We start from the raw sequence: 25,088 nt of genomic DNA, 5'->3' as shown, positions 1-25,088 counted from the left end.
CCAAGGCTGCTGCCTCCAACCAAGAAAGTCCTTCCTTCCAAACGCCGAATTTTGGAAACATATTTGGGGTTTATACCTGCGCAAACACAAAGAAAACAAAAGGCACAAGAATTTATTAAAAAAGAACCCAAACCATAAGAACCCAAGGATAGAAAAACCATGGAAGCAAGAGAAGAGGGGAAAAAGCAACATCTTAAAACCACTTCCTCTTCACTGTCTACATTTTAACAAATCGCCCAAACACTAATATGACCAACCATTTCTGACAAAAGTTCGCTTTTATGGCTATGGGGTGCCGCCTTAGTCCAAAAATGAAATTGTTTCTCTGGTGGCGTTGCACAAAACTACAAAGGCCCAAAAGAGCCCATAAGCCCACGTTCCCACACGTCCAATTCTTATGGGCTGGTCCAAAAATGAAAATAGGCCTCACACATCCTTCACCCTTTTTAAAGGCCATATGGCCTGGATGGGTTGGGTGGCCCAAGATGAACCAGATCGGAAGTCCAGGACAATAGCATTTCAATTTCACGCACGAAGCTCAAACGGGCCCAGAAGACAGACGATGGTCTTTTCAACTGCTCAGGTGTGCCCTGCACATGATAGTCAACGACTTCGCTCTTCAATCTTGAATAAACGGAAAAACAGTACAATTTATTCAATATCCGTAAATACCCCTACTGGTATTCAGTTCTTCTCTTCACAACCTGGGGGCCTGGGACTGAAGTCAGAAGAGGAAGTACAATTTAATAACTAGAAAGTAAAAGGACAGTTCAGTCTTTTTCGTTGAATAGAATTTAATTTATCCTTTTCATGATATTATTATTATCAAATCGCCGGGATTTCAAGATTTTTCAGAAACTTGAGAGATCGAAAACACAGGGTGTCTGTCCATTTCATTTTCTTCGGAGAGGTCAGGGAAGAGAAATTGAGCAGTCAATGTTTCTCTTCTGAATTGCTCATTAAACTCTCGCCATTGACGAACCAGGAAGCTAATTCCCTCTTCTGAAGCTGAAAAACCCTAATTATTATTCGTTGGATCTGAAACCCTGTTAGACTAGGCCGGGAATGGCTTCTTCGGAAGCCGATTCCCGTTTGAGTCAGGTAATAGTACCGGCTCTCGAGAAGATCATCAAGAACGGTTCTTGGAGAAAACACTCCAAGCTCGTTCAAGAATGCAGATCCGTCATCGATAGATTAACTTCGCCTGACGAGTCTTCAACTTCTGTCGACGAAGAGAATTCAGTGCCTGGTCCGTTACAAGATGGTGGTTCCGTTGAATTCTCTCTGGTGGAGTCTGAAATGATTCTCAATCCTTTGATTACGGCTGCTGGGTCTGGGTTTCTTAAGATTGTTGATCCGACTGTTGATTGCATCCAGAAACTAATCGCTCATGGCTTTGTTCGTGGTGAAGCGGACCCTTCCGGAGGCGCTGAAGCTAAGCTTCTTGCTCGGTTAATGGAAGCCATTTGTAGGTGCTACGATTTGGGGGATGATGCGGTTGAGCTCCTGGTACTGAAAACACTGCTTTCAGCTGTTACTTCGATCTCATTGCGGATTCACGGCGATTGCTTGTTGCAGATCGTTAGGACTTGCTATGATATCTACCTGGGGAGTAAGAATGTCGTTAACCAGACGACTGCCAAGGCTTCTTTAATACAGATGCTGGTGATTGTATTTCGGAGAATGGAGGCTGATTCGTCGACTGTTCCTGTTCAGCCAATTGTGGTTGCGGAGCTGATGGAGCCTGTGGAGAAGTCTGACACAGATGGAAGCATGACACAGTTTGTGCAGGGATTCATTACGAAGATCATGCAAGACATTGACGTGGTCTTGAATCCGACGCCAACGGGGAAGGCTGTTCTTGGTGGGCATGATGACGCATTCGAGACTACAGCAACGGTTGAAACGACGAATCCAGCTGATTTGCTTGATTCAACGGATAAAGACATGCTGGATGCCAAATATTGGGAGATCAGTATGTACAAGACTGCGCTGGAAGGGAGGAAGGGGGAATTGGCAGATGGAGAGCCAGAGAGAGATGATGACTTGGAAGTTCAGATTGGGAATAAGCTAAGGAGGGATGCGTTCTTGGTTTTCAGAGCTCTTTGCAAGCTTTCAATGAAAACGCCACCTAAGGAGGCCTTGAATGACCCAGAATTGATGCGTGGGAAGATTGTGGCTTTGGAACTGCTGAAGATTCTGCTGGAGAATGCTGGAGCCATTTTCAGGACTAGCGACAGGTTTGCCACTCAATTTACTTCTCTATAAATATGTCCAGTTCGGTTTTTCACATCACCCGCCCCTTACACAAACACTCCCTCCCCCCATGTGGGGTTTACTTTTGCCTAATCCAATTGAAGAGAACACCTTGCAATTTTGAACTTGTTTTATTGCTTCTTTAACCTTTAATTGCAATTTTGAACTTGTTTTATTGCTTCTTTAACCTTTAATGTTCACGCAAGCCATGAGCTATAAAAACCATGAATGAATCAGTGAGGAAGGGAAGGTTGTAGATGTGGGTTGGGGGGGGGGGGAGTGGTTAAGGAAAGATTAATACTTGTGGGACGACAGTAGTTATGGGCCTTAGGGCCATATGGTGGAAGTGGGTAGAGAGTTGGTTTAGCTGAGCAAAATTGGTAGGGAGAGTTGAGTTGAGTTGAGTGATCTACAATGGTACATTCTCCAATAACCTATAATCTTTTGTTGGAACTTTTTTAATATGTTTTTGTTAGTTATATTAATGAATTTTTCTGAGGTCGCCATTGGTTTGTCTGGGGTGTGGGGCTATGAGAATGAATTGTGTGGGAATACTTAGCAGCTGTCCCATGAATGTTGGATAAAACAATGTTCGGATGTCTGGGGCGGGAAAGTAGTCATAAGGTCTGACTTTCCTACTGGTGTGCTGCCCGCCTCATCTCTATTTCTCTCAGAATCTCATTGAAATTGGTTGATTCATTTAGGAAGATGAGTGGATTACTCGGTCATTTTTTCCCTTGTCTGTTTTCTCTCTTGCTCTAAACTGTGGTTTTCTGCCAATCTTACCCCAAATCCGGGACTAGAATAACAACATGTGTTTCTAGTCTGTAGCTCGATCTATAAACACTCTAGAAGAGAAGGGAAAAGAAAAGGGAAAAGAAAAAGGAAATGCCGAAAATCTTGTCTTCTATTTTATTTCATTTTTTTTTCCAATATAGCTCTTAGAATTGGTGGATGTCTCCTCCACTCTTTGAAAGTGGGGTCACAATGTTAGTTACCTATTGGTACTGGTCATCCCTGTTTTCTATCTCTCTCTCTCTCTCAACTGTGTTGTTTCTCTGATCTCCACATGGTCCAAAACAAGTTCTAAATTTGGAAATCCAACATTGGTTTCAATCAGCCACAAATGGGTATGCTCCCAGCTTTGACCATATCTTGGTGGAAACTTGGGATATTTACTAGCTTGGTTTTTTTTTTTTTTTTGATTGATTCTTACTGTGCTATGTGTTTTTGACATCTTGAAGAGATCAATCCATGCATTACTTTCACACAGAGAATGCTCAAAATCATACTTGTGGGGTTGACCCAAGTTTGACACTCTATGTAGTTTTTAGACATGGTATCAGATTAGTTTAGCTTGAACCTAAGTAAATATAAATGAAATTTAAGCAATTTTGCTTTGTTTGCAAGTTGTATTAAAAGCTATCCAACAAGTCCATGAGTGCTTAAATCTGATTTATATTTGGGGAGTTATGTTTTTTGTCAAACTTAATTTGGTGGGTGCAGATGTTGTCAAAACCAATCTGAATGAAAATTGTTGTTTTAGACATCAAAACATTAATATTTTACCACTCTTGTGGTTTACAACAATGTCTTACCATATTAAGATTTATGAAATTTTTAGATTTGATAAAATATTAGCATTAGGAATGTGAATATTGCACCTACTATCGAATTCTGGCTTTCCTTCGGGGTTTGACTTTTTATCCTTTCACAATTTGGTTTCTTAACTATTTTTATTGGATTCAAATGGGAGGGCATTCTTTGCTTATGAGTGATATCTTAAATGATATTAGGCAGAAATAAGTGTTTGTTTCAATGGGATTATTGAATATAGGTTTTGGGGTCAAAACTTACAAATTATGTCTAAGCTATTGAAACAGAATTTAGCCCATTGGAATTGGGTCAAGATATGGTATTTCTTAAAGTGTAATCATAGAATAACAATTTTTGGGTTTGTAGGAAATCTATGGATTCTCTTTAAAGAAATCTGGGAAAAAGAATTGTATAAAATCTTGTCTTCTATTTGATTCATAATTTCTCTTTAAATTGGTGCTCGGAATTTCTAGTGTTTCTTGAAGTTTTGAAATGAAAACTTTGTACTTCATTTTTAAGTTTTGTGTTGTAGTTCACCTTCGCCAAGATGGATTTGGAGTAGCAAGAGTTGCTATGAAGAAGTATTTAGAGGAGAAGATCTTCCTTTAGAGGAGTAAAACATCCAATGAATCTTGAACCTAAGATCAATTTATGAGGCTACCCCAATCAACATGAAAAAGAATCTCATGTTGGTTTATGTTGTTGTCCATCCATACCTTCAATCCACGCTCTTCCTCCCCACTTTTGATTGTTTTCTCTTTAGCAGAGAGGGATGGTCTACTTGCCAGTTTCTCGACCTTAACATGCGTGCACTCTTTTTTCACTCATCTGGATGACATCATTTGTAATGTTGAATAGATGTACGAGTATTTGTGGGAAATTTTATATGATGTGGGGATATTTGACATCCCAATGGAAAAAGGCAACCAAGCATTCCTAAGGATTGGCATAGTAACTTTTCTTCACTTTAAAATACCACTCTTCACCCCCTCCAACACGTTGGGCCCAATCCCCCACCTTTCCAGCCCATGCCCTCTACTAAACAAAAGGAGCCTTAAGGTTAAAAAGTACAAAGAAAAATCCGAACTGTATGTACTTCCCAAGAAGCTATATAATGTCATCAACTCCATAAGTGGTAACAGTTGTATGTATTCATACTTAAACATTGGCAAACTTGACAATTTACTAGAGTAGCTAATATATGTATAAATTGATTTAATTATGTTTTAAGTGGCCTAGAAACTCTTTTTTTTTTTTTTTTTTGGGGGGGGGGGTTTGAGTAGAATTTTTATTGACTGAAAAATCAGAGTCTAAGTTGTTTGAGTTGGAACACTATATATATGTAAGTTGTATGAGTTGGAACACCATATATATGTACCCTGATTCTCGTTTAAAGTCATGGTGAGGGTTGGTCAGTTTCAACTTACGGTTTTGGGGGAGAGTTTGTAACATAGTTATTAAGGTGTTGCCAAGGTGCTGCTTAGTTGTCCAGGCTGATTAATAGGAGTGTAGGCAGTTGCCGCCTTATTCTAGGGCACCTGGACTATTTTAATTGGTATCGGATCGAAATCTGGCATTTATTTATGCCAAATATAATTTAGGAAACTGTTTTTGTGTCTAATGTTTCATTTACTTCAGGTATTATTGATAAGTAAGAAAATATCCCCTACTTGAATCCAATAAAAATAGTTAAAAATTAAGATTCCAGAGAGGTAAAAGGTCAACCCCCTAGATATGATGTTAAAAGGGTCAACCCCCTAGGAATGGTGTATTTATGATAGCAAAGAGGGAAGGGGGTTGTACACTTAATTCGCCATACTTGCCTCGGCACCGGTATGACAGGCGTGTTACCGCCTAAGTGCTTTTACTGCCCCAAGACGCCTTAGATTGCCTTGGCACTGTGACAACTCTGGTTGAAAAAAACCATAGCTGGTATCCTTACCATCAGAAAATCGTAGTTGCAGTCCAGGTTTAGGATTCCCATTTTGAACCCTTGCTGATTGAGAAATTGGCCCTACGACACCTAAGTTATATTTTTGGTATTTGGTGTTAAATCTCGCAATATATCTGTTGGAATTGAATCAAATTTGCACTTTTGCAGCAGTAGTTCTTCTACAGACACACTGACACTGCCTAATTGGATTTCTACGGTGGTTTGGCCGTACACCTCAAACTTCTAATCTGTCCTTGTCTTTCTAATTTCTATTCTATTGTGAGCTACTTGTGGTTAGGTTACTCTTAGATTAGCTCTATGTTAGTTATTAGTGTGTTTTGTCTTGATTGTTTAATTCAGCTTGATCTTGCGCGACTCTGGAGCATGTATTGGTGCATCTGTTAGTTCTAGAGAAGCATATTTTGGTTCTTGATTTCCTCTTTCGTACTAGGACATGGTCCATCCATCCATGCTTCTCTTTGTTGCTTACCAAGTATAAGGCTCATAGTACTTTTATAGAATTTATGTAGCTCAATGGTTTCAGACCTGTTAGAGATAATGAGAGTAAATATGACATAACACAATAAGGGGGGGGGTCCCTAGGGTGGTTTCCTTATTGGTTTGGGTTTGTGGTGTTAGTGGTTTCCTTATTGGGACTATGGTTATTAGCATCCTAGTGTGAGTTTCCTACTAAGGTTTAGGTTTGATTAGGAAAGTGTTAAGAGTTATATTTGAGTTTGAGTTTCCTTTTGTAATCCTATTTTCAATTTATTATAAATATAGGTGAGCCTGGTACGGTAGAACATACAATTCTATTGCCCAGCCTATTCTTATAAATTGTTCTCTCTTCTTCTCCCTCATTTCTCTTTCTTCTTCTCTCCACTTAGTACTCGTCTATAGATCTTGGGATTGTTTACAAGTCCAAAATGCACTATCGAAATCCTTTCTTCCCCCCCACCCTTTTCCCAGGTTAATCTGTGCTGGTTTTGCTTTCCACAACAAGTTTGTATTCATGTTTGTTGGTTTTCTATGTTGTGACTGTTGGTCATAATTTTCTACTTTACTTGATATTATGCAGGTTCTTGGGTGCTATTAAGCAATATTTGTGTCTGTCATTGTTGAAAAACAGTGGATCCACACTAATAATTGTCTTCCAGCTATCATGCTCAATTTTTATGAGCCTGGTATCAAGATTTAGAGCTGGACTGAAGGCAGAGATTGGAGTTTTCTTTCCAATGATTGTTCTTAGAGTTTTGGAAAATGTTGCCCAGCCTAATTTCCAGCAGAAGATGATAGTGCTTCGGTTTCTGGAGAAATTATGTGTTGATTCACAGATATTGGTAGATATTTTCATTAATTATGACTGTGATGTCAACTCGTCGAACATATTTGAGAGGTAAGTCCTCCAGTCCTTTGTTGTTTATAGGAAACAAGATTTTATAGTTAAATGCTTTCTCTTTTGGCAGATCTCTATAGTTCCCTAAGGTCCTGATTATTTGTATCTTATTCTTTTCCTTATCTCTGGTCCTGACAGGATGGTCAATGGACTTCTAAAAACTGCTCAAGGTGTCACTCCTGGTACTGTCACTACCTTACTGCCAGCACAGGATGCCACCATGAAACTTGAAGCTATGAAGTGCTTGGTGGCAGTTCTGAGATCAATGGGAGATTGGATGAACAAACAGTTACGTATTCCAGATCCTCATTCTCCTGGGAAATTAGGAGCAACTGAAAAGAGTCCTGAAATGGGAGGCCCTCCTATGGAAAATGGGAACGGGGATGAGCCTGCTGAAGCATCGGATTCTCATTCTGAGATCTCCAGTGAAGTTTCAGATGTGTCCTCCATTGAACAGCGCCGGGCTTACAAACTTGAACTTCAGGTAGATATTATGATGTACTGATGGTCAGGTTGCCTTTTGTATCATTTCTGTACTCTGGATCTAACATGACATCTCATGGCAGGAAGGTATTTCCCTTTTTAATCGAAAACCTAGAAAGGGAATTGAGTTCCTTATCAATGCAAAGAAGGTAGGCGACTCTGCCGAGGAGATTGCAGCTTTCCTTAAAAATGCATCTGGCATGAACAAGTCTATGATAGGTGATTATCTTGGAGAGAGGGAGGACTTGCCACTAAAAGTAATGCATTCATATGTGGATTCGTTTGACTTTCAAAGGATGGAATTTGATGAGGCAATCAGGTCCTTTCTGCAAGGCTTTAGGTTGCCAGGTGAAGCGCAGAAAATTGACCGAATCATGGAAAAATTTGCTGAGCGTTATTGCAAATGTAATCCAAAAGCGTTCACTAGTGCAGATACTGCCTATGTCCTTGCATACTCTGTTATACTGCTCAACACTGATGCTCATAACCCTATGGTCAAGAACAAGGTCGGTTCCTTAAATTTCAGGGGAATTAGTGGGATGCTTGCAACATAATCTCTCTCTCTCTCTCTCTTTTTCTCTCGTTCTCTCTATTGTTTAGGAAATTTTTTGTCACCAGTTTGAAGCTTAACATGGAAAATTTGGTATATGAATGTGGTGCAGATGTCAGCTAATGATTTCATTAGGAACAATCGTGGCATTGATGATGGGAAAGATCTACCTGAAGAGTACTTGAGGTCCTTGTTCGAACGTATTTCAAGAAATGAGATTAAAATGAAAGAAGAAGATAACATGGCTCCTCAACAGAAGCAGGCTATGAATTCAAACAAACTTTTAGGTTTGGATGGTATTTTGAATATTGTTATCCGTAAGCGAGGAGAAGAAAAGCATTTGGAGACCAGTGATGATCTCATGAGGCACATGCAGGAGGAATTTAAGGAAAAAGCTCGTAAATCAGAGTAAGCTTGAGAACCTTCTCTGGTGCTTGGTTCCCAAATGGTTTATAGGAGGTCCCTGAGAGAGCATAGTAGCTTATATTCTTCTGATGATATGTGTTTTTTCCTTCTTTTCTCCTAATAGCCTTGTCATTGTTTTTGCAACCCTTTACTGCTTTAGTTTTGATGTATACTCTGCCTGTGTGAAGCCAAGTTGAATGTACAGGTTCTTCTTATGAAGAAAGCGTGAAACTTGTTTAGACTGTCTTTCTGATCTGGGTAGTCATTATCAATTTGCAGGTCAGTTTATTATGCTGCAATGGATGTGGTAATCTTGAGATTCATGATTGAAGCCTGCTGGGCTCCAATGTTGGCTGCCTTCAGTGTTCCACTGGACCAAAGTGATGATGAAATAGTAATTTCTCTGTGTCTTGAAGGCTTCCGTTATGCGATCCATGTTACTGCAGTAATGTCAATGAAGACCCACAGGGATGCTTTCCTTACTTCTCTGGCAAAGTTTACATCCCTCCACTCAGCTGCTGATATGAAGCAGAAAAACATTGATGCAATCAAGGTTGGTGCACCAGTATTGCCTTGGACCTTTCTACGAAATTAACGGGAAACTGGTTTCTAGATAATGTGTGTTGCTGGTATAGAATTCTTTTGTGTTTGACTTTTCGTTGATGTAGAGGCTCTGATTTTCAGGGAGATCAGAGTTTGATCCACCTTACTGTCTTGGCAGGGTTTGGCAATGAGTATAATGATAGTAAGTTTACAGGTGTTGCATGGTATAGTCTGCTTGCTTCAGTTCTGTTTTTCACTCAACTGTTTACCTTTCGTTTTGGGGGGGGGGGGGGGGGGGTTAAATATGGGCTTTATATGTTTGAAAAACAGGGGTTGAAGATAAGATATTTATTTGAAGGGTACAATCAGCTTTTTTGGAAATTAAAAAGCAATAGTGAAAACAATACGGTTAAGTCATGAACAAAATAAATGAATATAGATTCTTAAAAGTGATAGTGAAAACACTAAGGTTAAGTCATGAACAAAATAAATGAATATAGACTCATCCAAGAAAAAAGAGAGAAAGAATGATGGATAGGGGTCTTCTACCATTGTTCCCATAATTTCACCATAAGTAAATAATAAGGAGAAAACACAAAGAGAGAAGAGAAAGGGAATGATTTAACTTTCATTCCCACCCCCTTTGAATACTAAAACAGTCCGCTAAATTCCCTAATGTTTTTAGGAGTCCATATCTACTTTTTGTTTTTCAGTAGGATTAGTGGTTAGATTCCTAATCAGAGTTGGGAGTCCCAGTTGGAATCCAATTTTCAAGTAGGATTCCTTTTGGATAATTGTCTTTATTTTGCAAGTTATTTTGACTCAGGAGGTCTTTAGAAGAATCCTCTTTAAATTTATTATTGAGTTGGTGAATTGTAAAGGGAATCACAATTCCAAAAGGATTCCCTAGTTGGAGTCTAAATTTGTTTCTTAATTAGTTAAAGAGTCCTAGTGTCACTTCCTCAAGTGTAAGGCTATTTAAAGCCCTTGGCTCTTTGTAAGCAAGGCAGCTTGGATATTGAATAAAAATTTCAGACTTGGGAGTCATGGAGAACAAAAGCCCACGACCTGAGTTTTTGAGGGAAAGAGTGTTCTTTTAAATTCTGCAATTGTTTTTCATCTTCTTCAATTTCAAAGACCTGCAGCAACCTTCGAAGCATCATCAAATCAGCAACTAACCCACCAGCCCCTTCCCCCTTCAAGTTTACTTCCCAACCCCTACCCCTAGCCAAATTCCCCTCCCTACCCCATTGCAAGTCTCCCCCTTCCCTCTTTTGTTCTGTGGCACCAGCCTCCCCTCCCCTACATAAAACCCTAATAAACCCCATCCCTTGCCCCTCTAGACCCCCTCTAGGACCATACCTTCTGCTTCCCCTTTCCGTACTTCTAAACCTAACTACAGTCCTTTATTTGAATTTTGCAGAATTTTTTGCAATTCATCTTCTTCCTTGAAACCCTAAAACCCTAAAACCCTAATAACTCCCTAACCCCTAACCAAAGCTTAAACCCTTTTAGGATTAGTATCCATACCCTCTAACCTACTTTCGATCCCAACCGTAGCCCCAACTAAGGGTGAAACCCTATGGCACCATTTGTTTGCAGAAGTGGGGTGGGAAAAAAGGGGTGGAAAAAATAAACATGAAGACCCATATGTAGTGGGTTGAGGGAATAGAAAAAGAAATGAAAGAATTTTATGGAAAACTTTCAAATATGAGTTGTTTCCTTGGTTTTTCCACAAATTCCCACTAAATGTGTGGGACTTTAATGAGGGATGGTGTGGGAAAAGTAGCATGCAACATTAGCAGACAAGCTTCTTTAATTCAAGGAAGCTTGTCTGCCAACTTTTGCCTACTTTTTCACCCTATAGAACCAAACAAGCTATACTTTTGGGATTTCATGGAAAAGTCGATTTTTTCCCATCCCTTTTTTTCTACCCCACAAGGATTCAACAAACAAACGATGCCTATAGGAGACCAACTTCTACTTGGAAAAGTTCTGCAACAGATTGTTAAAAGCAGGACACTTTTCTTGAATTTTCAGCCTTACTCTAGTCTAAACCTAACCCTGGATCTCCCCCACACTTTGATCCAAGCATTGGAAACCCATACTGACCTAGCCGTGGGGTCCCTTGAGAGTTTTGAGAGTGTTTTAGCTATTGTTTTCTGAGTTTTAGCCTAAGACAGCAAGGGGCTAAGGCCTAGATTGCTGCTGGGTTCATTACAAGAGGATCTTGAAGACTGGCCTAGACCGTAGGTTATATCATTTGGTATCAGAGATAAAGATGAATCAGTAGTAGCCGGAGTTATGGATGGACCAGCAATAGCCGGGGCTCTAGAAAGCATACAGAAAAGCCAGACAGACATACTTACTGAATTACAAAGTCTGACATTACAGTTACAGGGATTGTCCACCGGAGTGACTTGATTAGAGCAACGCTACACAGAGAGGGGGAAAAAAAATCCTCCCCCACCCAGCTTGGAATAACTCATTTAAGCCTTACTACTTTGGTGGACATGATCAGGAGATATGCAACAGAAAGCATTATATTTTCATAATGACATCGTGTGCTACTGTTTATTTGATTTACCACTTCATGAATCCTTCGATTTGTTTGACTGAACTTCCAGAAGATGGTTGTTTTCTTTATTTGATATGGTGATTTGGATTTTTTTATTTATTTTTTTATATTCTTTTTTGGTGTGTGTGTATTCTACAGGCAATTCTTATCATTGCAGATGAAGATGGGAATTACTTACAAGACGCTTGGGAGCATATTTTGACATGTGTTTCACGGTTTGAACATCTACATCTCTTGGGGGAGGGTGTTCCTCCAGATGCTACATTTTTTGCAACTATTCAGAATGAGGGAGAAAAATCAAGACAAGCCAAATCAACTATCCTTCCTGTGTTGAATAAAAAAGGACCTGGGCGGAATCAATTTGGAGCTGCAGCTGGCAGAAGGGGTTCATATGATAGTGCTGGTGTTGGTGGCCATGCCTCTGGAGTAGTTACATCTGAACAGATGAGCAATATAATGTCCAACCTAAACATGTTGGAGCAAGTTGGAAGTTCTGAAATGAATCGCATATTTACTAGAAGTCAGAGATTGAATAGTGAGGCAATAGTTGATTTTGTTAAAGCCCTTTGCAAGGTTTCTATGGAAGAATTACGATCTACATCTGATCCAAGGGTTTTCAGCCTTACAAAGATTGTTGAGATTGCGTAAGAATCATCCCGATCTACAGCTGTTTTCTTTTATGGAGTTTTTCTTGGATTTTGTATTTGTCACTGTAAACAACCCCAAGATTTGTAACAAATACTAAGTAGAGAGAAGATGAAAGAGAGCTTCAGGTAGAAGAAGAGAGAATAATTGGAGAAAAGGCTGGATGATAGAACCTGTGTGTTCTACCGTACCAGCAAACACATATTTATAATAGACTTACTAATATAACTTGAATATAACTCTTAACACTTTCCTAATTAAACCTAAACCTAAATAGGAAATTCACTTAGACTCGGACACTAATAACTTGAGCCCCAAACCAGTAAGAAAACCACTAACATCACAAACCCAAACCAATAAGGAAACCACTTTAGGGGGACTCCCTCTATCGTGTTACATCATATTATGTCACTCTCACATATTATCTCATTATCTCTAACAGTCACCAAATAACTGTTTGCTTTTCCTGTTGTGTTTCTTTCTGCAGGCATTATAACATGAATCGTATCAGGCTCGTGTGGTCAGGCATCTGGCATGTGCTTTCAGATTTCTTTGTAACAATTGGCTGCTCCGAAAACCTGTCAATTGCAATTTTTGCAATGGACTCCTTGCGTCAGTTAGCAATGAAATTCTTAGATCGAGAAGAACTGGCTAATTATAACTTCCAGAATGAGTTTATGAAGCCATTTGTCATTGTTATGCGCAAGAGTAGTGCTGTCGAAATAAGAGAATTGATTATCAGATGCGTCTCTCAAATGGTTCTATCTCGTGTGAATAATGTCAAGTCGGGATGGAAAAGCATGTTCATGGTATTGATCTCCACCTGGTCTGATTCCTTCTGCTGCTTTTATATAGCATGAGAACCAATATTTGTTTCTTATTTCTTCCTTCTTCTTTTTTTTGGGGGGGGGGGGGGGGGTGGGGAGGGGAGGGGGGAGGGGAGGGGGGTTGTGGTTTCATGTGCTATCGTACTAAGTTAAAGGTTTGAAACAGTATTTATGTACTGCTGAATCAGAATGCTCAAACGAGGAATGGAAACAAAATCTTTTCATCAAAGGAGTGTTCAGATTTGTTGAGATCTTGATAATAGGAAATCAGGTGGTTGAATGGGTTTAAAAGCTTAGGCTGAGTGTGGATTATGCAGGAGGTAATTGATGCTAAAAATTGCAATTAAAATTGGATGACTAAATCTGAATACATGGAAGAATCTTAGTGGGGGTTGAAGTTAGGGTATTATAATAAACAGGGTCCTAGAACTGCAGTTAAGAGATTACTATTTTCAGAATTGATATATCCTGAAATCAGATACATTTCCTGAGCATGAAATCAAAGTTGGTTGTGGTTGAAGGTCTGAAACTATGATTTACTTGGGGGAAGTGGGGGGCAGATGGGACAGGATGCTTATATTCAAATAATGTCTGACAAATTGGATTAATAGAAATTGCTTCACAAAATCAGACGAATGTAATGTGAGAAATCTGACTCTAATAATCAAACCAAAAACGAAGATGAAGAAAGGAGAAAGAAAAGGAAAGATCAAACCAGCAGAGAAGTGAACTCTCTGCAATGAACAAAAATGGTGGCATTATGATGCTTCCTAAATCACACACCTCGTAGTTTAATTTAGATAAGGACTTAAATGACATAAATAAAAGTTGCCACCTAGATTGGAAAGATGACCTAGATGATAGTGCCATGGAAGCATAGAGATGCCATTTTTAAACAGAGCTGCAGTTGGGGCTGCATAACATAGATAGTAAAGTCCATTCTGCTCACACCCTCTGCCACTCATCTCCTCGTATGAGGTAAGGTTAAATAAGAATTCAAGGCTTTAGTCAATTGACTTACAGAAAAAAATTAGAAGGAAAGTGAGCAACATGAAAACTGATGTTAATGTAATGGAAGATGTGGGAGAGACACTCAAAACCTAAGATAAGTCTGGAAGGCCCATTTGCAATAACAACAGAATTAGTAGTAGCCGATTTAGAGACAGAATTAAACATGAATGACTTACCAGTCATATGAGAAGAAGGCCTTGAATCGATCATCCATGGGTGGATGTAGAAGTAAAAATAGGTTAACCTGCATGAGAAAAGGTTGTGGTAGAATTAGCAATGGATGTAGAGGCAATTATTTGAATATTTTGTAAGCGACAAAGTATCTGACTCACATCATCTTGTAGAGTCTTAGATCCCTAGAAGAAGGTCAGAAGCATTATCAGTAGATGTCACTGTTTCCGTGCCACCATTAGATAAAACACAATTGGCTAGTTGCTTGGCCCACTCTAGCTTCTTGTGCATAGTTCAACAAGCATCCACTACGTGACCAATTTTGCCACAATGACTACATAGGCGAGATGATCTGCCTGTTGGTTGTCCACCACAACAACAAGATGATCAACTAGCTCCCCATAAATCATGGCTATGGCCCTTACCATGGGTAGAAATAAAAAATAAACAGTCTTCTTCGGAACCATTTGCAGGAGGGTTATTTTCAGAAGATACAATTCGTTGAAGCTGCAAATAAGTATCAGTAGTAAGAGGCTGAAAAAACATTCAGCTCCTCCATCATACCTCTAAAAGAATTATAATAATCCTGAAGTATTTTATAATCCTGCTGAACTGAAATGATTTCTCATAAAAATGCGTGTTATATTCTTGTCTTTGGAATATGTTGGTTGCAATTCTTCGCATGTTCCCCTTGTCAATTTTGTGAAACATAACATTCACAATTCTTTGAGGTCTTATACTTTTTCCAGATATTAATGATTGCATCTTCCTAAGCCCAACTTCTATAGGACTTGTCGGTCTCGGCAGAGGGGTCTTATTTAATAAATTTGAGCTTTCGTGTTGCAAGAATATATAGACGCTAACAGCTTCAGACCATAATTAGTAAGTGAAACTACTTTTTTAATGGACGTGATTTCTACATTCACCTTATCTCTTGAAGGTCCCTTGGACTCAGCAGCAAGGATTGTAGTCTTGGTTTTGAGGCTGGTTTCAACCTAGCCAAAAATCGTGTTTTTTGAGCAAAGTTTCAACACTATGTTTTGGGGTTTATATGACTTCTATTTCATCTGATTTCTTGCCTCCTTCCAATGTAAAGCAAAATAAACACAATGGAAGTAGTAGTTTGCCCAAAACACCAACGAAAAGTTATCATTCAAGTATACTAGCGGACTCATTCCGAGAAGTACAAACTGTAATGCATGCAGGCATAATATCATCAATATATATAAATTAATTGATAGAATGGTTATATAGATAACAAGTCAACAAAAGTTGCAAAATACAATAACTAACTAGCACTTACGAGTGATTGCTTAGAGCCACTACTCACTTAATGCCAAGATGAGTGCCTCGGTGGATCTATCCTGTGAGCCGTGTAGTACTGGTTCTATTTAAATCTCTCCTCTGACCATTAGACTATGTGTCCCATGACATGTTCCTCCTATGGTTATTGAGGTAGTCGACCATTGTAGTTCTATAGGTCTGGTCATCCATAGATGCCAAATATCTTGTTAGAGGGGACATACAATACGGATGTGGAAGAGAAGATGGCTCTGGTAGTGGTGGTGCTTGCTAGTTGAAGATGGACTCTGCAAATCTCTGCTCCTGGTAGCACCAATTGTACTAGTATCTTATAATGTTAGGGCCTAGAAAGTATGCCTGAGTGTGTCCATTTGGTGCTTGATAATCGTGAGGGATACCATAAGGTCCATAATGGTAAGGCTCAGAAGTAGATCTAGTGCTCTCCACACCATCATCCTGAGACTGGGGATTAATGAGTCTCCGGTATCTGGATCCTCTAGCTATGGAGTCTGAGGAGTGAGGACTCATCTAAGCTCATGGATCCCATTGAGCTTGCTAAGCTAGCCACATCCATAAGATGGTAAGACTCGTATGATGAGGTGTCAAAATATACACGTATTTTTTCAAAATACATAATTTAGAAAATAATTTTTAAAGTCAGAAAATAAAAAAATAGTAAGAATAATTTAAAATAAAAAAAAAAGTTTAACACCACAAAATCCTAGATCAGCACCCTGGACTAAACATATATTAATTTCAGAGGAATACAAGATGATTTAAGGCATGAACAAAGCAAAAAATAAAAAAAAAAAAATAATGAAACAAAGAAAAAAAGGGTAGTTTGGAATCTCACCTTGCAATATCTCCCAAAATCCACAAAGGAGGAATTAAAAGAGGTGTTTGAAGGCAAAGGAGTTGTGCAAATAAGGTGAATAGGGGTAGAAATCAAGAAAAACCAAGGAAAAGCAAGATGGTGTGTAAAAACTAACATGTGAAACATAGATGGAAAGAAGGGAGTTTTATAAAAGGATTGGACCGAAACTGGTCGTTCGTACCGTTTTGGTTGAAACCTTGCACTTTTCTGAATCTTAGAGGCTTGTTTCGGTATTCCATAAACCAAAATTTCGGGCATGTTACGACCTAAATTGGTACATGCTTAGCTGGACTCATGGTGGAATCACCAGTTAGGTTTGACATGAAAACTCGAAGTAGATCTTTAAGAAGAACTCACCAGATATAATCAGTAAAGGATCACTGAAGTGGAAATCGGAATGACCGAGGTGATACAATCATGAACAGCAGCCTAGAATACCAAGGAACAACAGTGAAGTTAGACCAACTTCAGTTACCCTACCCTAATCTGTTGATCTCTTTTTACTCTGCAGAAAATCAGCAGTAGATAATTAAGCATCAGATTACATGAAAACTGATCTAAAACATACTAGTTGCAGCAATAGATTGCTACACACCAAGAGAAGGAAGTAAAAAAAAAACTCTCTCAGAAGAACTCTTGTTTGATTACAAGAGCTTTGAGTTTGCTACCATGTGAGAAATCTGACTCTAATAATTAAACTAGAAACACGGATGAATAAGGAGAATTTGAACCAGCAGATAGAAGAGAACTCCCTGCAATTCTATATGGACTTCCTAAAATCGCTGGCACTTTATTTGTAGACTGCAATTACAAGAAGTAAGGATAGAATATTTTGTTCACTAAAATATAAATACAAATTACTAGAAATCAGGATAGAATATTCTTTCGACTAAAATAAGTTAAAAAAGCAGAATTTCTCGAAAATAGAAACTACAGCACAGTCAGAATCAGATATTCCAGAACCAGAGCTCAGTTGAAGAATAGAAACTCAATCTGTAGCTATTGCAAATCTCAACATGTAGGTTGGTGAAATAAGTCCTTCCAAGTGGTTGATTTAGTAGATCTCAAAGATCGCCTTCTGCCCTTCTATATGATCTTCTTGAAGGGAAGACCCAGATTACAGGTTTGGGCAGTGTTTAGTTGTCAATTGCAACAATCTGAATAGAACCTTGACAACTTGAAGAATAGTACTAGAGAATGCAATCAAGTAACCAAACAAACCATCCAGGCTTCCCATTGCAAGGTGTCAAACACCGATCCTACCAGCCTTGATCAAGCACAATTACAGATCTTCTATGTTATTATTCAATATTTGCAAACCCACCCCCCATGGAATTGGAAAAAATAAAAGAATTATTTGAAAGAAGCAAAAAGAGATTCCTTTTCTATTTAGGAGAGGCCTTATAGGAAAATTAAATCGACCCCAAAAGATGTCCTAATCCAGCCACTATAAACACTTCCTAACAAGTACTAGCAGCTGAAATTGAACTGGTACAGTCAAATTATAATCCCAGCAGCACAAAATAAATCAATTCAAGAAACAAACTAATTAATCTTGTATGACCTAATTACTAATTTTTTAAGCCCATAAAAGTCGCCTATACATGGAAAGCCCATGGGGTCAAAGCCCAACATGAATCCTAGACTTGTTTCCTAATAAAATAAATATCAGTTTGGCAATTCAAGACCACAGAGCCGATCATACTTGATATAGGACTTCAAACAACAGTCAACTGATTTGAAAATGAAAACAGAGTCTGGAAGAGAGTAATATCTGCAGGATTGTTCCCCTGCTTGAAATTCCCCTGGATGAAGTCATTCATGTCTGGTGAATGGGTGATTGACATATAAGCTCATATGGATCTAGATCAAGGTGCTTGAAATCGTCTGTATAGAATTAAGGGCTGTTGTGTGATGGACAGCCTTTCCATTTGTCAATGATAGGAGTCAGTATCACTTCATGCCAAATTGCTCTGCATATGATTCCTTGAACTGGATTTTCTAAAAAACCAGAGTGAATCCCAATTAATCTTTGCAAGAGATCCACATGCTTTGCTTCAGACTTGAGTAGGACTTTGTTTTAGTTGCTTTCTCAGATTCGCATATCATACTCAGGAAGAAGTGAAGCTATAGACCAATCCAAAGGAGAGGTCAATTTCGACGAAATGGCATAGTTTTTCTACTTCTGCCAAGTGCAGGCAACCTCAAGGGGTTGTGGGTCCCCTTACCAATTGGAGCCTCCCCTTGAAAGATCTCTTATTATAAGATTCTGATTGGATGTGCAAATGTTTGGTACAAAGAATAATCTTCATCCTTGTGAATAACCAAAACTGTAAGTGTTTAATCTTGACATGAAATCATGAATATTCAACTGAATCTGTCCTAGTTACTCTTCTGAACGGATTTGAAGAAGGTAGGATATTCTTGAATGAGGGAAAGAATCCAATGACTTAGAAAGAATTGAATGAGAAGCCACAGGTATCATAGCTTACGAGTTATGTCTCTCCTACATGTTAGTTAGCTACCTCTCATTTTGTTCTAGTATTCTTTGTGGGTCATTTATGGTATGGTGAAGGACCTACGTGGCTGCAGCAGGATTTCATATAGGAATTGACCAGTGATATTTGGTTCCACATCGAGTTGCCTGGTAAATGTCATCCAAGACTACCTCAATTTCATCAACAGGTGGTGGTTGGTTGTAATTGGGGCAGCCTTAGCTTATGTTCTGTATCACCTTCACCTGACAGATGTTGATCAGCCATCTTGAAAAGATTTCTTATGACCATTAGTCCATTACATCAAGCGGCTCAACTATTCAAGTAGATAAGCATATGGTCCCACTTGTTTTAGCACCTTGTAGGGAGCCATCTTCTATGGGTGGAGTTGCATTGGTATCAGGTAAAACAGGGACTTAGGTATTTCAGTTGCAGGCACACGTAATAGGAAATTGCAGATCAGTAAGCAATAGGATAATACCTTAATCAAGAGAGACTTGGGGGGGGGGGGGGAGGCAGTGTTGTCAAAGCGTCTCTGCCTAGGCGGCAAGGTGGTTTTTGAACCGCTTAATTGACGCGCTGTTTTTCCCCCCGCTTTTTTGCCTAAACGCTAATGTTTTGTCGCCTTGTGCGCCTTATTGTTGCCTAGACACTAACGTAGCCGCTTTTTTAACATTTTATACAAAAATTTTTTTAAATCAAAATTTATTCTACAAAGCTGTATATAAATTTAATAGCTTAGTCATTTTAGAGTCAAGGCCCAAATTGCGAAGGAACTCTGAGGCCCAAAGTGACATAGGACCTCTACAAGCTCCAGGGGTGCTGCCCCCACACCCTTGCCACTCACCGAGGAGCGGGACCCTCATGCCCGTCGGCAACAGAATGTGAAGCATGAGCCATATTCAACATCGAGAATCAATGAATCATTAAATGGACAATGACTTGGAAATTAGAATAATGCGATCTATTAATTTATTGTTTTGGCCCTGTTAGTACATAGTCATTGTTACGATGCTTGATGAGATGAACTTATGTTTGTGTTCTTTTTTTGGATAATTTTTCATAATTATGATTCTTAAATGCTTTCTTTTTTGGATGAATGTGACTATTTAATGTTTGTTTAGTTTATTATAGAAAGTAGTTGTATTGAAAAATTTTAACCCAACCGCTTTGGTTGCCTTATGCTGCCTAGGCGCCGCTTTGACGCCTAATCACTTAGGCGGAGCCCCAATGGCTTTAATCGCCTTGCTGCCTTGACAACCTTGGGGGAAGGCATAGGCTTCCAAGCTTCTTCTGCAAGGGGTTGGCTGGATTGCTCACTAGTTGCACCTTGCTTCAACTAAGGAAACCTGTTCATACAAAGAGACGGGAAAAAGAAGTTGAACTTGAATGGCTAAATCATGGGCTAGAGAGACTTTTGTCCTCTTTTATAGAAATACTAAAAGCAAAGTTTGATTCTGACTAGGAAACCTGTAGGTGATTCTTATGATCCTTTCAAAATTCTAATTGGCCTTTAAAAAGTTGTGAACTCAACTTAAAGACTTAAAACAAGAAATAAGTATATAACCTATGTTGTAAGATTGAGATTTGATTACTCAGTGAAGTTGTTTTATTCATACGCCCAATGGGGCAATTATAGTTAAGAGTCTGAGTAAGTCCTATTTTGAGTTGGAAAAGAAAATAAATACAAGAAGGAATGGGAAAAGCGCTCTAGAACTAATTTGGAAACTAAACCAGAAAACAGAACAAAGTAAATGGAGTCCCAGATGAAGTAGAAGGGGAACTGTGTCCCTCTTGATATCACTTGTGCTAGCTTGAGAGGGACAGATTTGTCCTAAACAACAACCTAAATTGGACCAAACAAATCACCAATTTAACATTCATCAAAAAAAAATCACCAGTTTAACCACTAAAACTATTTAAAACAGAAAATAAAATAAAAAATAAAATAAAAAATAAAAAAACTAAGCACATGGTTGTGCTAGGTCTGGGCCTTCTTGGGTCTTCTACGCTACATCAGGGGGTTGGGGATTCTTCTTAATCCAAGTATCCAACTCAACGGAGTCTTATCCCAAGTGTTCTCCATGGACTACATAAATTTTATACTCTTGTGAGCCATGTGTGCCTACCTAATAGTAGCGTTTGAGTTTTTTTACTCCCTGATTACATTCTTTCCTTCTCAGTTGTTCATATTTGCAGATGTTGGTTTGTTGTTTTTATCGTTGCACTGATAGAAATCTATATACATTACTTGCATCCTGACTTGTTTATTTCCTTGTTATTTATTTTCCAGGTCTTCACAACTGCAGCTTATGATGACCACAAGAACATTGTACTTTTGGCTTTTGAGATAATTGAGAAGATTGTGAGAGACTACTTCTCGTACATAACTGAAACAGAAACCACCACGTTTACAGACTGTGTTAACTGCTTGATCGCATTTACTAACACTCGGTTCAACAAAGACATTAGTCTGAATGCAATCGCTTTTCTTCGGTTCTGTGCGGCCAAACTTGCTGAAGGGGATCTTGGTTCCTTGTCAAGGAATAAAGACAAGGAACGTTATGGGAAGATTGGTCCATTGTCACCTCAAAAGGGCAAAGATGTAAAACAAGATGGTGTGGAACTTGCTGATAAAGATGATCATCTATATTTCTGGTTCCCATTGTTGGCTGGTAAGAGAAATGTATTTACATTAGTGTTGTAGTGAGCAATTTTTAAAGGCTTCATTTGGTCTGTTATTGTGTACAAGATGACAGGACATATAATGATTAGCAAAGCATACAGTAACTAGTTATCATTTTTTTCCCCAGGATTGTCAGAACTGAGCTTTGACACAAGGCCTGATATTAGACAAAGTGCGCTGCAAGTGCTCTTTGATACTTTGCGTAACCATGGTCATGTTTTCTCACTGGCATTATGGGAACGTGTATTTGATTCGGTTCTTTTTCCCATATTTGACTATGTTCGGCATGATATTGGTCCTTCTGAAGGAGTTTCACCATTGCTAGGACCCAGTGGTGATACAAGTGAGCTAGATCAGGATGCATGGCTCTATGAAACTTGCACATTGGTCCTCCAGCTAGTTGTAGATCTCTTCATCAAGTTTTATAACACTGTAAATCCACTCTTGAAGAAAGTTCTGATGTTGCTGATAAGTTTCATTAAACGTCCTCACCAAAGCCTAGCTGGCATTGGCATTGCTGCATTTGTTCGTTTGCTGAGTAATGCTGGGGATCTGTTTTCTGAAGAGAAATGGCTAGAAGTGGTTTTGTCATTAAAAGAAGCAGCTAATGCTACACTTCCGGATTTTTCAACAATTATTTTATTAATTCCTTTGGTTAGAAAGCATGATGATTCTATGGCACTAACAAATGGTGAGACTGTCGAGTCTGTTGTTCCTGGTAATGATTTGCATACCTTGAGAGAACTCAATCTTCATGCTGCGATTTCTGATGTTAAGTGCCGCGCTGCTGTTCAGCTTCTTTTGATTCAGGTATGCAATTTTGTTTCTTTTATTTTTGACAGTTCTAAACTTCTCTAGATTATCTGTGGTCTGTGTGCCATGTAGCTAGTAGTTGACTCAGTGGAAGTGACTGAATTACCCATACCGGTCAATGTTTTGAGTATTCCTGCATGAATCATAATAGGGTTAAAAAGAAGAAGCATAAACTGTTAAAATCCAAGTCTTTTAGCCTTCTCGCAAATCGAGATGTGCTAATTTAATTATCTCTTTTAGAGGTTTAAGAACTCACAGAAGTCATCTGGAAATTATAAAACATGCTTGGTGTTTAGGGAAATGTTAACCAGAGATAAAGATTAGATATATCATTTTTTTTTTTGTTCTATAAGAAATAACTTGGAATAACTAAATAAGCAGGAAAAACTGTTTTGACATTGGAGTTTAGCTTTTGCAGTGACACAGTGCTCTATACATTCTTCTAATGGATAAAATATTCATGTTGCTCATGCTTTGCCTTCCTGCACTGTATGTAATGTTACAATCTTAATCTTCATTTCAGGCTTTTGCATTATCATTTCTGGGTCCTTGTTTCTTGTAAACAAATCAGTGTCCAATAAGATTCTTTTTTTTTCTTATAGATCTCCAGATTGTTAACGGATATATGAACAATAAAATTTACAGGAGATGCCATTAAGTGGCTCCCCTGTCTGGCTGGCTTTTCTGTCTGACAAACCTATCTCTACTTCAAATGGAGAAACTATATGCCTAAGAATGGGGAACCTTCTTAAGGAATGGATATCCAGGGTTCCACATTCAGTTTCCAAATTCATTCTGATTGTGTTGCTGCTGTTTACTTTTTTGCTTCACTCTGCTATAATATATTATATAAGAAGTCATTAAATAGTTATTAACTAAAATTTGTCAGTGGTACTTTCCTTATTTTCTTTTAGAGAATAGTTATCACAGGTTATAGAAGAGAACTGAGTTCTGCTATTCTAATAGTTATTAAGACACATGACTCCACTTAACGCTCTAAAAATATGTGCTTTTAGTTTTAAAGTAGTATTTTTTCATTGGAAGAACAAGTCCAATCATTCCAGTGGGAGTTCCTTCCCATAACCTTTCATATAGTGACTCGTGGGATCCACACTGTTGTTTTCTCTCCTCAAATGAAATGTGGACTACTGAATGAATCTAATCATCCCCCGCCCCTCCCCACACCCCAAAAAAATTAAAAATAAATAAAAGAATGAAATCCGCATGAGTGTGTTGTATGTGTATCTCAAGGATATTTTGAATCTTAAGAGTCTCCCTAAATCTATGCAGGCTATTATGGAAGTGTATACAATGTATAGAGTTCAACTTTCAGCAAAGAACACTTTCGTGCTTTATGAAGCATTGCATACAGTGGCATTTCATGCTCACAAAATAAATTGTGATAGTGATCTGCGCTCAAAATTGCAAGAGCTGGGCTCCAAAACTCAGATGCAGGATCCTCCACTGTTGCGCCTTGAGAATGAATCCTACCAAATTTGTCTCACATTGTTGCAGAATCTGTCACTGGACAAGCCCTCTAGCTATGAGGAGATAGAAGTGGAAGCCTACCTTATTGATCTCTGCAGGGAGATCCTTCAGTTCTACATTGATACGGTTCACTCTGGGAGCTTATCCAAAGTGTCTCCTGATGGTCAGCCAAGGGCGCGCTGGTTGATCCCTCTTGGTTCTGGAAAACGCAGGGAGTTGACAGCGCGTGGACCGCTCATTGTAGCAACTCTCCAGGCTATGTGTGAGTTGGAGGAATCCTTGTTTGAAAAGAACTTGGCTCAATTTTTTCCGTTACTTTCAGATCTGATAAGTTGTGAACATGGATCGAAAGACGTACAGGTGGCACTGAGTGATATGCTTGGCTCTTCAGTGGGTCCGATTTTGCTTCAGTTTTGTTGAGTGGGCAAGATTTGGCTCGAGAATTTGGAAGGTGTATGATATGTTTCTCCTTTTAACACATTTTTTTTGTTGTCCCTGTAGTCCAGTTTTCATTTAGTTCTCTTGTTATATGTCATTACCGTAAGGAAGCATGTGTAGTGGTGTATTTTAGCCATGTTCATGTATGGTTAGGGCTTCTGAACCTTCTTGTATCATAGAGAGCACAGCTCCTTTCTGTAGAGTTCAAGTAGAATGTTTTTTCTTTTCTTTTTCCCGGAGGATTTTTCTTGTTTTAGGCAAACAGGTTCGCATGCAAGGCATTTCTTAAACTGAGCATAAAAGATAGAGACCGTCTCCAATCCAGTTTAGAGCTTGGGTTGGCACTTCCAACCTGGTGCTTACAGTTGCGTTCTTTATGAATCATCAAGTGGCTTTAACTGCAATCCTTTTATCCGCAATGTTGTCTAGCCGACCATTTCCAATCACCCTTCAAGGGTTCCTGAATTCGAAGCTTTTTATTATTTTGTTTATATGGTTGTAGAGATATGGTGCTACACACAGAAATGGAATGGATGTGAATCTGTACCGCTGGTTCCACCGTTGGATTGCATATGGCTTTTAGTGAACTGACCCTTAT

General features: G+C 38.8%; 1 protein-coding gene across 1 annotated transcript; it reads left to right on the top strand.

The window, feature by feature from the left end:
• Positions 1–820: 820 nt before the first annotated feature.
• On the top strand, positions 821–25,055 carry LOC149029651 (brefeldin A-inhibited guanine nucleotide-exchange protein 2-like). The gene is made up of 11 exons (XM_089141991.1): positions 821–2,240; positions 6,864–7,181; positions 7,320–7,665; positions 7,748–8,170; positions 8,327–8,622; positions 8,899–9,172; positions 11,879–12,384; positions 12,873–13,194; positions 21,359–21,740; positions 21,879–22,561; positions 23,855–25,055. Exons 1-11 carry the CDS (start codon positions 1,066–1,068, stop codon positions 24,470–24,472), a joined length of 5,343 nt encoding a protein of 1,780 aa, XP_088998117.1. The 5' UTR covers positions 821–1,065; the 3' UTR covers positions 24,473–25,055.
• The last annotated feature ends 33 nt before the right edge of the window (positions 25,056–25,088 follow it).

The sequence above is a fragment of the Hakea prostrata genome, chromosome 1, assembly GCF_041222555.1.
Source record: "Hakea prostrata isolate BN-2017 chromosome 1, UWA_Hpros_2, whole genome shotgun sequence".
NCBI lineage: Eukaryota > Viridiplantae > Streptophyta > Magnoliopsida > Proteales > Proteaceae > Hakea > Hakea prostrata.
Note: the sequence above shows the minus strand (reverse complement) of the source record. Positions and strands in the feature narration are given on the sequence as shown.

Coding starts and splice junctions, on each gene's coding strand:
- LOC149029651 (XM_089141991.1), top strand. CDS start 1,066: ATGGCTTCTTCGGAAGCCGATTCCCGTTTGAGTCAGGTAATAGTACCG. Junction 7,182..7,319: donor TCGTCGAACATATTTGAGAG/GTAAGTCCTCCA, acceptor TGGTCCTGACAG/GATGGTCAATGGACTTCTAA. Junction 22,562..23,854: donor TTCAGCTTCTTTTGATTCAG/GTATGCAATTTT, acceptor AAATCTATGCAG/GCTATTATGGAAGTGTATAC.